Raw genomic sequence first — 14,089 nt, 5'->3', positions numbered from 1 at the left:
ATGTTAAAGTTTTCAACCTATCCTTCAAGGCGGCGGTCGGCATCCTCTTACCTACAAGGTCTTACCATTGCCGTCCGGTCCAAGACGACTTTGCTGTTGTGATGGTGGATGAAGTGTTGAGAGAGTATGAGGGGTTGGTGCTTGAGCACCCTGCAGGTGAAGATGGGGAAATCAAAGAACTGGGAGAAGCCCGTAGAACCACCGTGCAATGGCGGAAGGAGAACATTGTGTTTCCAGGTGAGAAGCCAACAAGTAGGCCACCTCCGCCTCCTCCGCCACCTGTGCAGTCTCCTCCGCGTGATGATTCTCCTCTGCGCGATGATGATTCCCCTATCCATGACCAGTCTCCTCCGCGTGAAAATACTCCGCCGCCTCCTCCTCCTCGTCAAGAGACTCCGCCGCTTCCACCTAAGCAAAAGAGGAAGCGGTCCGCGGCACCTCCTACAGCTCCGAAGAGATCATCAACTCCAATGAGGGAACAGACTCCAGAGTTGTTGCCACATGAGCAGACTGAAGAGCAAAAGGCGTTTCTTGCAACTGCGCCGAAGAAGATGTTTATTCCACCGCAGACAGTGAAGCACTTTGCCGAGACGAGAATGAAGAGACCTGAGCTGAGAGCTGATTATGACCGCTCTCTTGGACAGTCCTCTAAAGCGATGAAAGAAGCAAAAAAAGTCGCCCAGCTTGGACAGCAGGACATTCAGGCCGCACCCCACTTCATCGTGGAGCCATATCATGATCCAGAGACGGCATCGATGATCGAACGGGCGGCTAGAGCTCAGGGAGCATCAGTTGAGTACGAAGATTACTATCCAACGGCTCAAGTGGTAAACAAGTATAGATACGGATCTGATCTCGTCAAACATGGCGAGCTCGCGCGTCTAGGGACTCAGATGCGAAGGTTGCATGACTGGTACCTGAAAGCCTGTCGAAGATGTGAAACCTACATCACGGTGTATCTTAGAGATGAGCATTACTTCCGGGGGGAAGACGAGATAAACATTGAGTTAGAAGAACTGTTTCAGTTATTCAATCAAGACGCCCTCGACAAAGTTGTCATCGATTTGCTACTGCCTATAAGTGATTTATTTGTGTAATTAAGTTTGTAGCTCATTCATTTGCACTAACAATTATCCTCATTATATTCTTTGTGTACGCTATACATTTAATTATGCAGAATGAAGAAGCTGGAATACAAAAGAGGCAAGCTCCTACCGCTGGGGTTCATAGACCCAAACACAGTTCATGAAGTTACGGTTCGAGACTTCGCCAAGGACACAGAGGACAACATCGTAATGTTTTTAGAGAAGCAAGCAGACAAAGAGGATATATTCTTTCCCTACAACTTCAAGTGAGTGTTATATATAACATACATTATGCTTGTGCACCTTCCACTTTATTCTCGTAATCATTGAGCTATGCTTGTGCAGTTTCCATTTTATTCTCCTAATCATTGATCTTCACCTTGGAGTCGTAAACGTCATGGAATCGAAACGTACAGAATATGCGGAATGGGCGGACATGGCTGCCATCCTCCAGAGGTAGTTTCAATCAATTTCGTATTGGCGTCTTCATCTGCTCTAATTCGAAGATATCATCAACTAATCAATTACTCATTTACTCATTATTTTTTGCCGGGCAGGGCTTGGAAACGGTTCATCAATACTGTTCCGGGTGAATGGAAACCGGAGCTTACATTTAGAGATTACCCTGTAAGTAGTACTATATATATAGCTATGTGCGTGAAACTTTATATATGATATTTTACTTTCAATACGATGCTTGATTATTAGTTTGATCGAACTATTTTTTCGTAAAGTGTATGAGGCAGGAAAAAGGGAATAACTTATGTGGATACTACGTCTGCACCTTCATGCGTGACATGTCCTGTCCCAAGGGTGGGGATCCCCAAATACACCACACTCGTGTACGATAACAAATTTTCACAATTAATCTTAATTAGTACCATCTATTGTATTGAGTTCCATTCATATATTGATCTCCTTTTTTAAATATAGATGACACGCCTGCGGGACACTCTCATAACAGCGGATCAAATAAAAGCAATTCAAGAGGAAATCGCGGGATTCTTTATTACCGAGGTCCTTACCCCAGGTGGAGAGCACTATCGGAAGATCGTGACGGCGGAGGATATTCGTTCAGGAAAAGTTGTATTGTAAATATGCATGCATTACGTGTACTGTGTTGACTATGTCGTGTACTGTTGACGATGTCTATATATATTCATGACGATTTTTTGTGGTTTCTTGAATGATATATATATGCATTGCTGAAACTCTGCCGCGGCAAGGGAAACAGACTGTTTCTCTGCCGCGGCAGAGAAACGCTGGTACAGCCCAAATCTGTGCCGCGGCAGAGAAATAGCAATTCTCTGCCGCGGCAGAGAAACATAGGCCCGGTTCGTACCACGAACCGGGACCAAAGCCCTTCCAGCGCGAGCTCCCTGGTCGCACCACGTGTTGAGGCCTTTAGGCCCGGTTTATCTTTGAACCGGGACTAAAGGGTACCCCCTTTAGTCCCGCCTAGTTGGTCCCGGTTCAGGAACCGGGTCTAAAGGCCCAAATGGACCGGGCCTATTGCCCCGTTTTCCACTAGTGGGATCGCTCCATTATAGAAAAAAGAATAGTAAACAGAAGCTTAAACTGATCTGCGGGAAAAGATAAAGTGGTGCACCTAAATACTCCAGTTCCAATGAAAGGTTTCATAACATCATCTTGAACCAGTGCATGACCTAGTTGACAGATGACACATCAACTTAGTGTTTTGTTTAATCGAGATTCCCTCCATCAAACAGATGAGATGGAGGGGATTAATCTCGATTAAACAAAACAGTAAGTTTATGTGTCATTTATTTCACCGAGCTGTAGTTACATGGGCAGTTAAAACAACAGTTTAATATAACTGTTCGAACTACTCGCAATTATTCAAAATACATCAGTCCGAGAAGACGATGCTGCTAACAAACTTAGTAATACTTCTTAATTTTTGTGTGCTAGCCTAAAATGAAAAAAGTACGCAAAATAATACTCTGATTCTGGCCATTACTCCCAAAATATCTGATCATCTTCAGCTTAGATAAGAAAAAAATTATAGTCTTATTCTGACCAGCACTCCCAACAATTCTGAAAAAAAATGTATGGTGAGTCGAAAATGGAAATGTGCATAGAGCAAGAGCAAGGAATCATATATATAATGGAAGAACTACCTAAGCAAATGGGGATAACTACAAAGAAGTCTAATCGACAGCTAAAATTATGTTATAATGGAAGAACTAACCAAGCAAATGGAGATAAAATCTAAAGGAAGACCACGTTCTAGGACAGGACATGCAAAATATTTAGAGTAAAACCAGAGAATATCCTTGACTACATACACCTATTTATTTGTTTAACACCAAGCAGGAAGTACCTAAAAGAAGGCTCAGATAGAGCTAGCTAACACCGCATTAAGATGAAAAGCACAAACAGGTACTAACCGGACAATAAAGGCATGCCATTTCCAAGGATACATTGATAAAACTACAAATATAGCTTCGAAACAGACCTCTTCACATGAGAAGAAAGTGGTGCAAGATACATGGCACCACTTGGTGCCCCTTCCTCCAGCTAGGGAACAGTTACACACATTTTTTTCTGGTATGTGCTGACACTGCAAAAGAATCAAGGAGAAAAAAATTAAGAATATGCCAAGATACATGGTAGAGTTAGCTCTTCTTGCATACCACACTATTCAGAATAGAGCAGCTGAATTCCAAGTTCTGAACAGCCTATAGTCAAGTAAAAGTATAGCTGGACAATCAAAAGAAAAATAGTAGCTAATAGCCTAATAGGGCTGATGGGATATTTTCATAAATGAAGAAACAAGGTTCTGTTCCATAGTAAAAAACCTGGAAAAAGGTTCAGCTAGAAAGCAGACCCACTTCTGAAAATTGCAGTCCTGTAGCAAGGAAAGCATTAGGCAAGTACTATCCATGTGGAGGAGGTAGTTTCGAATGTTCGATTACTCTACTAATTTGAGCCAAGTTTACCTAAAATGATGAAAGGATAAAGCTTTCTACCTTCGTAAGTTATAGTGAATAGTGATTGCCTTTGTACAATAGGTCTCAGGTTAATTAGTAGATTAGACGCTCCAAAACATTAATGTTCAATCTGATACTTATATAGGTACTGTAAACATCGAAGCTTCAGAAGGTAGTGTATAATCAAAATCACGAATCACGACAATAAATTCTGAAGTTGACTCGTGCAAAGTGAATAGAAGATAAAAGGGAAAAAATCCCTCACCTAAACCCATGTCGTTATAGCCTAGACTCTGAAGCCTTGTTTTGAGAGTTTCTAGATTGCATCACATCTACTCTCCAAATGTGCTTGTAATTGTTCCCCACACAAATTGCCTACATGCACTCTATCGACATTGTTTGAGAGATGAAAATGGCACGCCTCCACTACAGCCATATAGCCACGTAATTTTTCTGAACCTGAACCTGCGAGCAAACCAATTTTTTCTAATATTAGAGGATATCTAGAACTGAAAAATCATACACTCTTGTATTTCATTCTCTGATTTACAGAACCAATAGAATAGAAATGTATATATCTAGTATGCTAGCCACGTAAATTGTCCAGATATCACTATGTTACTGCCAAGAAGTTGGTGGGCAGCTTGAACAGTGATCGGCATGCTTATTTTAGGTCATGCTTATTTTGAACTCAACATAACTCTGCAGGAACTACCGATTCAATTTTGCATACAGTGCAGAACAAAGAGAACCTGTAAGAAAATCACATGTAAGGACTGAAAGAGTATTTTTCTTGGAACAAATAGCAAGGTCCCTCAATTTTACTATGGTTCATATCTGAAAATGTTATAGCCATTACTTGCTACAATTGGGTCCAATCTTCTGTAGAACTTCATCTTATCTTACATAGAACACCTTAACCAATAAAAATGAGAAAATGACAACCTAGTACCAACTGATCAAAAATTAGAGAATGATAACCCGCACTATGAGAAGAGATAGTCCATCATCTTAGCGAGCACAAAAAATATAAACCCATGTGCATTCATGCTGAAACTCTGTTTTCACATTTCATGTCACCCATAACTCAGAGCTACTTGTCCCAAAAAAATATAAACCCATGTTCTACTTAGTTTAAATGTAGCCATACACAGAGAAGGATGCAATTAAGCAATGAAATAAATCCAAGCCTCACCCTCACAAAAAACCATTCTAGCACCCTCGCAAATGCAGTAATCAGTATGGTTAGGATCTCAAAGATCAGGATACTCACTTCTCATTATTTATGTTACTCGCAATCAAAGGAGCAAAGTTGCAATGTGATTTAGATGTTCTGGAGCTTCATCGCCGTTTAGTATTTATTTACTTGAAAATAAACCATTTCTATAATTTCATATTTGATGTATACATTGCCCTATCTCATTTAGCATATGGCGCCCAAAGTGGCCAGAGGCCCTATAAAGTAGTTTGTCACTATATATGAGTTTATGAGTAGAAACTGGCCCATTTTTCTCTGCAAAATCTCGATAAAATCCATTTTCACAAAACTACACAAAGATATATGTTAATTGGTGATTAACAAATCAATGAAAGGTATGCACGCTATAAGTGTTGTGTTGTTTCAATACCTTCTGACACAAATCTCTGTTCGGTTGCAGAATATGGGGGAATAGAATGGAACGGTTCCGTTCCTTTGAGCCATTCTCGTGTTCGGTTTCGTGATGGAATGGGATGGGCTGGTTCCTCAGATGGGAATATTCGCTATAGATGCGGGATGCACCCATCCGGCCAAATCGGCCGGACGAGGTGGAACGAGCGAGAACGAGGCCGATTAAAAAAAAAAGAAAAACCAATCTTATCTTCCCGTCACCGCTCATTCTCTCGACCCCGTCTCCTCCTCTCGCGACCGAGCCGCGCCTGCGCCTCCACCCCCGCACCCGCAGTGCCCCCGCCGGTGCCGCCACCTCCACGCCCGCCGGCGCCGCCACGTCCACCTCCGCCAGCGCCGCCACGTCCACCCCCCGCCAGCGCCGCGACCCTCCACCCGCGCCGCGCGCCGCGACCCTCCACCCCCGCCGGGCGCCGCGACCTCCACCCGCGCCGGCGCCGCGACCTCCACCCCCGCCGGCGCCGCGACCTCCACCCGCGCCGGCGCCGCCACCTCCACCCTCGCCGGCGCCGCTCGCCTCGGCTCCAACGGCAGGTATGGCCTCCCTCCCAGCTCCGCCCTATGCATGTTTAATTGTGACTGATTGCCTATCAACAAAAAATTGTGACTGATTGGAAGCGTTGTTGGATGCCGGATGCCGTTTTTGGACTAATTGTGACTGATTAGGAGTGTAAAATGTGTCTGTCTGTAGATCATTTAGACTGGAATGTTCTTTATTTGCATTGAATAATTGCTTATATGCATGAATCTTCCTTATTTGCAGTGAATAATTGTTCATATGCATGTATCTCCTTTATTAAGAGTGTATAAATTATTTATAAATGCATTGTAGATGGGCAAAAGCATGGATAAAAGGAAAAGGCTGATTAGGGGAGCTGCTGTTTTTGTGGTTTGGGCTGCGATTGTTGTAGCTGTTCGGGTCTTAAAAAGAAAGAGAAGACCACGTATTTCCTATGGGCCAATGCATGAAAGAGATCGGATGAGAATTGAGTATCTCACTAGTAAAATATGGCACTCAGATGTGACTTGTATAAACATGTTGCGGTTTAACAGAGCTTCTTTCTTTAGGCTGTGTGAGATAATGAGAGAACGCAATTTGCTAGAAAATACTGTCCATTTATGTGTGGAACAGCAAGTGGCAATGTTCTTGCATACCATTGGACATAATCTTCGAAATAGAGTTGTTTCAACAAATTTTGGTAGATCGTTCAGCACAACTAGCATATATTTTAGGCAAGTCCTTCATGCCATTGGTGAGCTGCGTAATGAATATATCAGGCCACCTTCATCGGAGACCCCAGAAAAGATAGCAGGAAATCCTCGGTTTGACCCATATTTTAAGGTATATACCAAAACCATTACTTACCTACGTAGGATTGTATTCACCCAGAGTATTGACATTTCTTCCACTATATAGGATTGTATTGGAGCTATTGATGGTACACATGTGCGAGCATCTGTTGTTAAAGATGTGGAAGATTCATTTCGTGGTAGGAAGCCTTTTCCTACTCAAAATGTGATGGCAGCGGTAGATTTTGACCTCCGGTTCACATATGTGTTGGCTGGGTGGGAGGGGACAGCACATGATGCAAACGTTTTAGCTGATGCATTAGGGCGTGAGAGAGGACTGCAAGTACCAGAAGGTAACAAATTGACTTACATATGATTGTCCCTATATTGTCCAAAAAATTGTCACCAACTTGTGTCTTTTTTATAGGAAAATATTACCTAGTTGATGCCGGATATGGAGCCAAGCCTGGCTTCATCCCACCGTTCCGTAATGTGAGATACCATTTGAACGAGTGGGGCAACAATCCCGTCCAAAATGCGGAAGAACTTTTCAACCTTAGGCACTCATCTCTACGTATAGCTGTAGAGCGAGCTTTTGGATCCCTCAAGAGAAGATTCAAGATTTTAGATGATGCCAAACCATTCTTTCCCTTTCCGGTACAAGTTGACATTGTTGTAGCTTGTTGTGTTCTTCACAATTATGCACTATCTCAAGGAATTGATGAATTCATCTTACCGGAGGTAACTTGGACCGCCCAACCAATCCGGTCACAAACTCAGCAAGCAAGAGACCATAGAGCCACAGTTGACCGTAGGCAACAAATTGCTACCCAAATGTGGGCGGATAGGCAGATCATGTATGGTCATTGAGTGCGTCAAAACCATGTATTTGAAGTGTTATTTATGTATGCATTTTGTGTATTGAAACCATGGTCCATTTTATGTAATTGAAACCATGTATTTGTGAAGTTCTCCATCATATTTATGCTCCTATTTCATTGCTGGACAGTATGGTCCATTTTGTATATTGAAATCATGTATTTGTCAAGTTTTACATCATATTTATGCTCATATTTCATTGCTGGACAGTATGGTCCATTTTGTATATTGAAATCATGTATTTGTCAAGTTTTACATCATATTTATGCTCATATTTCATTGCTGGACAGTATGGTCCATTTTGTATATTGAAACCATGTATTTGTCAAGTTTTACATCATATTTATGCTCCTATTTCATTGTTGGACAGAAATGGACAATTTTGAAAGCACCGATGCAAGTGCGAGCAACACGCAGGGTGCAACTGTGAGCATGACGCAGGGTACAAGTGCAAGCAACACTCAGACTGCAACTGGAAGCAAGGCCAATCGCTGGTATGCTGGACCAATTCTATGTCCACCATGATGCTTGGCTTTTTGGCTGACCTTGTGGCTAGTGGTAAAAGAACATCAAGTGGTTTCAAGCAGTGTCACCACAACCAATGTGCTCAGGTTCTGAATGAACATTTCAAGCTATCATTGAATCATGAACAGATTAGCAACCACCTCAAGAAGTGGAGGAAGATTTGGGGCAGGCTGATCCAGTTGAAAAATCTGAGTGGAGCTCTATGGGATGAGGATACTTGCACTATTCGACTTAGCGAGGAACACTACGCAGGGCATTGCGCCGTAAGTTTTATCTATTACATGCTATTTACTACCATGAAGTTATGTGTACTATGTGCTTCTCACTTGTGCATTTTTTGTAGAACAACAAACCTGATATCCCATTCTTGAATACCCCAATTGAGCACTACCGTGCAATGGAAACAATCTTTGGGTCCACTACAGCAACAGGGAAGTATGCCAAGTCTGGGAATGACCCCTTGTCTATCGATCTTGAAGATGAAGGCCAACAGAGTGAGCTGAACACATCGCCAAACATGGGCGAGTCGGCAGGCAAAGCACCACCGAAGAAGAAGGCCAAGCTTGTGCATAAGGAAGATGATCCATTAGTCACCACTCTCCAAGATGGGTTCAAGATGATGGCTGAAGCTCTTATCAAGTCAGGTGGAGATGGTGATGATGTACCTGATGGCTTGTGGGATGCGTTGGATGAACTGAAAGGATTTAAAGATGAGCACATGGCTCATTATTATGCTCATCTAGTTGAGAGGCCCAAGATTGCAAAAGCATTCATGACTCTTAGCAAGCAAAACAAGTTGGTCTGGGTGAGTAGGTTCATGGAGAGGGAATTTGGAATGGTCTATAATCTGAATTGAAGTGATGGTATGAACTTCAATTACCTTTAGGCTATGTTTGGTACCTATTATGATATATGGACTGTAATGATGTAATGCCCGTAGGCAACTATGCTTTTGGATAACTACTACGCCATGAACTAGACATTGTTGAAATCTGTGGCATGAACTACTATGTCATTCTTTTGGATGAATGTTGGACTATTTGGACTACTTTGCAATGAAGTTGGACTAGTTGGATGACTATATGTTATTTGATTTGAAATCTGTGTTGTGTTGTTCGAATATGCTTGTTCATTGTGAATATATATTTGCTGATCTTTATTATTGAAAATATAGGCAAGGTGCTGTTAAAATTGCGATTAATATTGTGATAATAAAAATCGCACACAGCAGTGGTAAGCTCACCATTCCTGTTAAAAAGGTGACCACATGCCACTTCTAGCCATTCCATTCTCATCCCATTTCAAAACCGAACACATGGATGGAATGGTTCCATGACAATTTTTTGTCGGAACCGAACACAAGGATGGAATGGTTCCATGACACTAGAATGGAATGGTTCCATTCCATTCTCTCCCATTCCAAGCTTCACCCAACACTGGCTTCTTCATGGTTATCTTTCACATCCATATTGATTATCAACATGTTCTTAACTAACCTCAGCTCGCTGCTAGTATCCATATCTGCATAAAAATAAATGCTAGCGAAAGTTAATGCCAAAGAACGATTTAGTCCTGCAGATTTCCCGTAATTAGACCATGCATTACCTGCAACGACCAATCAAAGACCCTCTCCTCAAAGGTGAGCATCATATGCAGCACCTACACCATCGCCGGCATTTGCCTTCCACTTCTGGGCTCGAGCTTCACAAAGATGGTAATCTTGAGCATTGGCAGCACAAAATGCTAGAAAAATATGTAGAGACCAGATTTTAGCACAAATCCTAGTTCTGCTATGAGTAATGGTCACAACCTTGCAACTAATAAAACTAAAGAAAAATTTCAGGGGAGTTTGCTGACCCTACTCATGGAAGGAGCAATGTTTTTTACCCAACAGAAGAGTGATCACAATGCCAAATTATGAACGAAGAATATCAGATCCTACTCCGTGCAAGAAAAAGAAGACCCATCTATTGGTTACTCCTCAAACCATGTCAAAAATTAAATGAACAATCATTGGTTGCTATCACTACAGTTATATAAAGCTCGAGCATTGCTGAACCAAACCCCCTGCTATATATGCATATACACAATTGTGGACATTATCTTTGCATGATATCACACACAGTACACCAGTCATTAAAGAAAGTAAACCAACCGTACACCAAGTATCTCCAAGCATACATACACACATCCAATGTGGAACATGACAGAGACTATATATTCTAGCTGGGAGCATTCTCGAAAGGAGCTGCAATACAAAATGAACAGAAAAAGGACATGGAGGAAATGGAATTACCATGCTACATGAGTAATTGAAGCCGCAGTAGCTTGTTTCCCTCGCTAGAGAAGATGCGCAGAGAACACTCCGCAAGCGGCGGTTCGCCAGGGGGGATTGGATATGGCCGAATGGGAAATAAATAATTTCCCTCTCCAATACGAACACAAGCACTCTGCTCTCACAATCACATGGCATGCTAAATCAATCTGTGGGGTCCTTCTCTGCACCACCATGAACAAGCTTTGACAGCGTGGCACTACGACAATCTGTGCGATCTCTAATCTGCTAACACACATTCTTGTTCTGCCGAGTCGCATCCGCTGCCTCAATCATATTGGCAACCTCGACAAATTCCTTTACGCTGCCCACCACACCACATCAACCATCCTGCAAATATATGATGGTTAGACAACAGTGTAACCTGCAGATGGAACATCCAGAAGAGACAAAAATGGATTTATTTCTCATAACAAGAATCGAAGAAAAATAAGCAATAACCTGGTTACAAAGGAATGATAAATATATGGCTAGCAATGTACCAAATCTCATAATAATTAATTCTTATAGCCATCATGGATATGGGAAGGACTACATAAATGGCTGCCTCTTTTAATAAATAACAGTAAGTAATTACCCTGTAAGTCAATAAACAAATTATGTGCAGCAACACAACTAAGCTAGTCTTTCACCAACTATCAATATAATGCAATTATCAAAATCCATCATTTCCTTACCATCATTGTGAGTAACATATTTGAACATGGAATATGGTAGTTAAAGATATTGAGCTGGTCCTGAAACATGTATGACCTACAAATAATCAAACACGTATTCTAACATCTGCCGATCTCAAAGTCTAAGAACATACTAATCTAGAGTAAGAATAGTTAGTCCTCAAGGACACATTGACTGATCTAAAATGATGAGAGTAGGTAAAATATAACTCAAAGCCTAAAAATATTTAGAAAAACTTGCATTGATTCGTTCCACTAACACTTCTGACCCGATAAGAGTATCTAGACAGAGATGGTAATCAAGATGAATAAAAATAGTTCTGGACAAAACTCAGTGGTATACGTAACTCTCGAATAGAGGCTCGAATGCACGATTTTCCATGTCGCTAATTTTCTGAGTGGGTTGAATACAAGTGCGAAATACCTGCAACTTCAAGGTTGTATTTCATCTATCTCAGTTTCAGCTCAATATGAGCAGAACAAATGGCATATCACAAAGAGATACATTGTACATAATTTCAATACAGTGAACACATATGTACAGCTTCTTCTTCTTCTTCTTCTTCCATAACATGCCTGAAACAAAACAACACAAAGAAGTGACAATCTACACTAGTAGATCAATAGTTGTTAGAACGGACCAGATTTCACAACATAATCTTAACCCATATTGTTCATTCTTAGAAGACCAAATTACAACTAATAGCCTGCTATTTTAGATCCACAGAGGAAACAAAAGAGAGCTACATGGAAAAGTTAGTGGCCTAACAAGGTTCCTAAAAGCACGCTCTTGATAGGAGATCTAAGAAAAAATCTCTCTCAAGCAGGTTCTTGCATACTGTGCATCAACTAATCAAGGAACAAAAGTACATCTGATCTACCATCAAAGGCTATCACATACCAAAGAAGAATTAGAGGAAGATGCCAACACTCTTGAAGATCCACCCGCTCGTCTCCATTTTCGTAAGCCTCTGAAAGCATAGATCAATGGTGGAGGCAGGGATGAGGTTGACTCATGCGGGGAGAGCCAAGGACAAAGGGGAGGAGAGCCACGCCGTACCCTACATGCTCCCCACGAGCCGTCCAGAAAGGGGATACGAGGGAGACGAGAAGATGCCCTCCCCATCCCGTGCTCCTACAATGGGCCGACGAGCTGCTCATGCTCCCCGTCGTGGTCGGGGACGTGTTGGCGACCAGATCTTGCGGCCGCCGGCATAGTTTGAGCTCCCCATGTGCGCCCGCCTCTACATCGTCGCTGCCAGCCGTAGGAGGTCGGCGGCTCGTGCTCCCCTGCACTGAAGACGGCGGCACTTCTCCCACAAACCCGCGCCCCTTTCTGCTTCTCTCTGCCCAGTGAAAAGGGGAGCGGTGAAGGAGGGGAAAAAGGGAGCAGTGGAGGAGGGGATCCTTGCCGGCCGCCCCAGGCGTAACAGAGAGGAGGAGGACGGCGAGGCGGAGCGCGGCGATGGGAGAGAGGAGGACGAGCGAGGGGATTTGGGAGGAGAGGCTCGGGAGGCGATTGGGGAAGACGAGCACGCGAGGCGATTGGCGGGCCGGCGGCTAGGGTTTCCCTCCGTGGGATGCTGCCTTTTATACCCATACCGCTGAAATATCGAAAATACCCCTGCGGGGTGGAGATCCCCTAGCCGACGACAATGTGCACCGACGGAGATCCCAGCCACGGTCGCTGACGTGCGGGGCCGGCAAAGGTGGGGCCCACATGGCAGCCGGAGGCGGGTAACAATTGGCCGTTGCATGGGGTTAGCTAGCAGAATTGAGCCAGAAATCAACGGCCGAGATTAACCTGCAAGGAAGATCAGACGGTGGAGAAGCTGAAATCGTTGTGAGAGCCCCATGGGGGTGCAACAATTATACCTTTAGATTCCTTTGGCATTCACATCTATTCAACTCTTGGTGTAATATATTATGAAAAAAAATCTTGGTGTGATACTGCATACATTTTTTAAAACTGGAAAATTCTCCCGTTGCAACGCGCTCACGTGCATATTTGTGAAGAGAAAAGGGGTTCCGTCGTCCGTTTTTTACTACCCTTAATTTTCGTCAAAATTACTTCACTTGCCATGAACAGTCGGTGGGCCTTTCGCGATATTCCTAGATTCTCCTCCATGTGCTCCAGCGTGCTCCAGCGCGACACCGTCTTTCCCCAACCCAGTGTCAGCCTCCTCTGCAACAGCTACGAGAAGCGGATGGTCACTTCGCTCCCCACGACCCAGAGCACTGATCATCTAAGTACCCCGGAACTCGATCCCAACCTCACGCAGCAGCTGCAGATCTCGCCGCCGCAATTGCCCTGACAAGTGCGGACTATAGCAGCACCGTGTCCACGCCAGAATCCAAGACCTGCCACAACCCGACGCGCTCGATCCGCCAACCCAGTGTGGGAGGGGGGCCTTAGCTAGCGTACGGGTCACTGACGCCCTTGTTGCAGGAGAACGAGCTCACGGTGCAGTAATACGCTAGCACCTTCGTTCTGGTTACTAAGAGGGTGTTGAGGTGGGCACTAGCATGGCGTCCGTCTTGGAGGAGGGCAGTTCCTTCGTTCGGTAAAGGAACATTACATGCCAGGTTGCTCGACAATGGGCCCGACTGCCTAATTATATTCATTTATTTTAGTCTCCCGGTGCAACGCACGGGCATTTTTCCTAGTCTCCCCC

General features: G+C 43.4%; 2 protein-coding genes and 1 long non-coding RNA gene across 4 annotated transcripts; 2 read left to right on the top strand and 1 right to left on the bottom strand.

Annotated features, from left to right (window-relative positions):
* Window positions 1–1,494: 1,494 nt before the first annotated feature.
* LOC127321506 (uncharacterized) lies at window positions 1,495–2,223 on the top strand. The gene is made up of 4 exons (XM_051350530.2): window positions 1,495–1,541; window positions 1,643–1,712; window positions 1,820–1,927; window positions 2,019–2,223. Exons 1-4 carry the CDS (start codon window positions 1,522–1,524, stop codon window positions 2,178–2,180), a joined length of 360 nt encoding a protein of 119 aa, XP_051206490.1. The 5' UTR covers window positions 1,495–1,521; the 3' UTR covers window positions 2,181–2,223.
* A 677-nt stretch (window positions 2,224–2,900) lies between these two features.
* LOC127321503 (uncharacterized) lies at window positions 2,901–12,427 on the bottom strand. The gene is made up of 6 exons (XR_011750621.1): window positions 12,316–12,427; window positions 11,839–11,990; window positions 10,699–11,067; window positions 4,305–4,504; window positions 3,565–3,669; window positions 2,901–3,143 (listed from the first exon to the last, which is right to left on the bottom strand). It is a non-coding gene; the product is annotated as an uncharacterized lncRNA (long non-coding RNA).
* LOC127321511 (uncharacterized) lies at window positions 6,141–9,433 on the top strand. 2 transcript variants are annotated; one of them, XM_051350535.2, is made up of 5 exons: window positions 6,366–7,050; window positions 7,126–7,351; window positions 7,426–7,809; window positions 8,343–8,665; window positions 8,746–9,433. In XM_051350535.2, exons 1-5 carry the CDS (start codon window positions 6,541–6,543, stop codon window positions 9,256–9,258), a joined length of 1,956 nt encoding a protein of 651 aa, XP_051206495.1. In that variant the 5' UTR covers window positions 6,366–6,540; the 3' UTR covers window positions 9,259–9,433. The 2 variants fall into 2 exon arrangements, with proteins under 2 accessions (XP_071680965.1, XP_051206495.1); XM_071824864.1 differs by lacking the exons at window positions 8,343–8,665; window positions 8,746–9,433 and adding an exon at window positions 6,141–6,242 and having other exon boundaries at window positions 6,541–7,050; window positions 7,426–7,996.
* Window positions 12,428–14,089: the final 1,662 nt, after the last annotated feature.

This window comes from Lolium perenne, unplaced genomic scaffold, assembly GCF_019359855.2.
Source record: "Lolium perenne isolate Kyuss_39 unplaced genomic scaffold, Kyuss_2.0 unplaced97, whole genome shotgun sequence".
Classification (NCBI taxonomy): domain Eukaryota; kingdom Viridiplantae; phylum Streptophyta; class Magnoliopsida; order Poales; family Poaceae; genus Lolium; species Lolium perenne.
This window is presented reverse-complemented; position numbering and strand designations above follow the sequence as displayed.

Bases quoted from the DNA above. Each gene is read 5' to 3' on its own strand.
- LOC127321506 (XM_051350530.2), top strand. From the start codon at position 1,522: ATGGCTGCCATCCTCCAGAG. The intron at 1,713-1,819 runs GTAAGTAGTACT...TTTTTCGTAAAG, and splicing joins TTACATTTAGAGATTACCCT to TGTATGAGGCAGGAAAAAGG. The intron at 1,928-2,018 runs GTACGATAACAA...TTTTAAATATAG, and splicing joins CCCAAATACACCACACTCGT to ATGACACGCCTGCGGGACAC.
- LOC127321511 (XM_051350535.2), top strand. From the start codon at position 6,541: ATGGGCAAAAGCATGGATAAAAGGAAAAGGCTGATTAGGGGAGCTGCT. The intron at 7,352-7,425 runs GTAACAAATTGA...TCTTTTTTATAG, and splicing joins AGGACTGCAAGTACCAGAAG to GAAAATATTACCTAGTTGAT. The intron at 8,666-8,745 runs GTAAGTTTTATC...CATTTTTTGTAG, and splicing joins ACTACGCAGGGCATTGCGCC to AACAACAAACCTGATATCCC.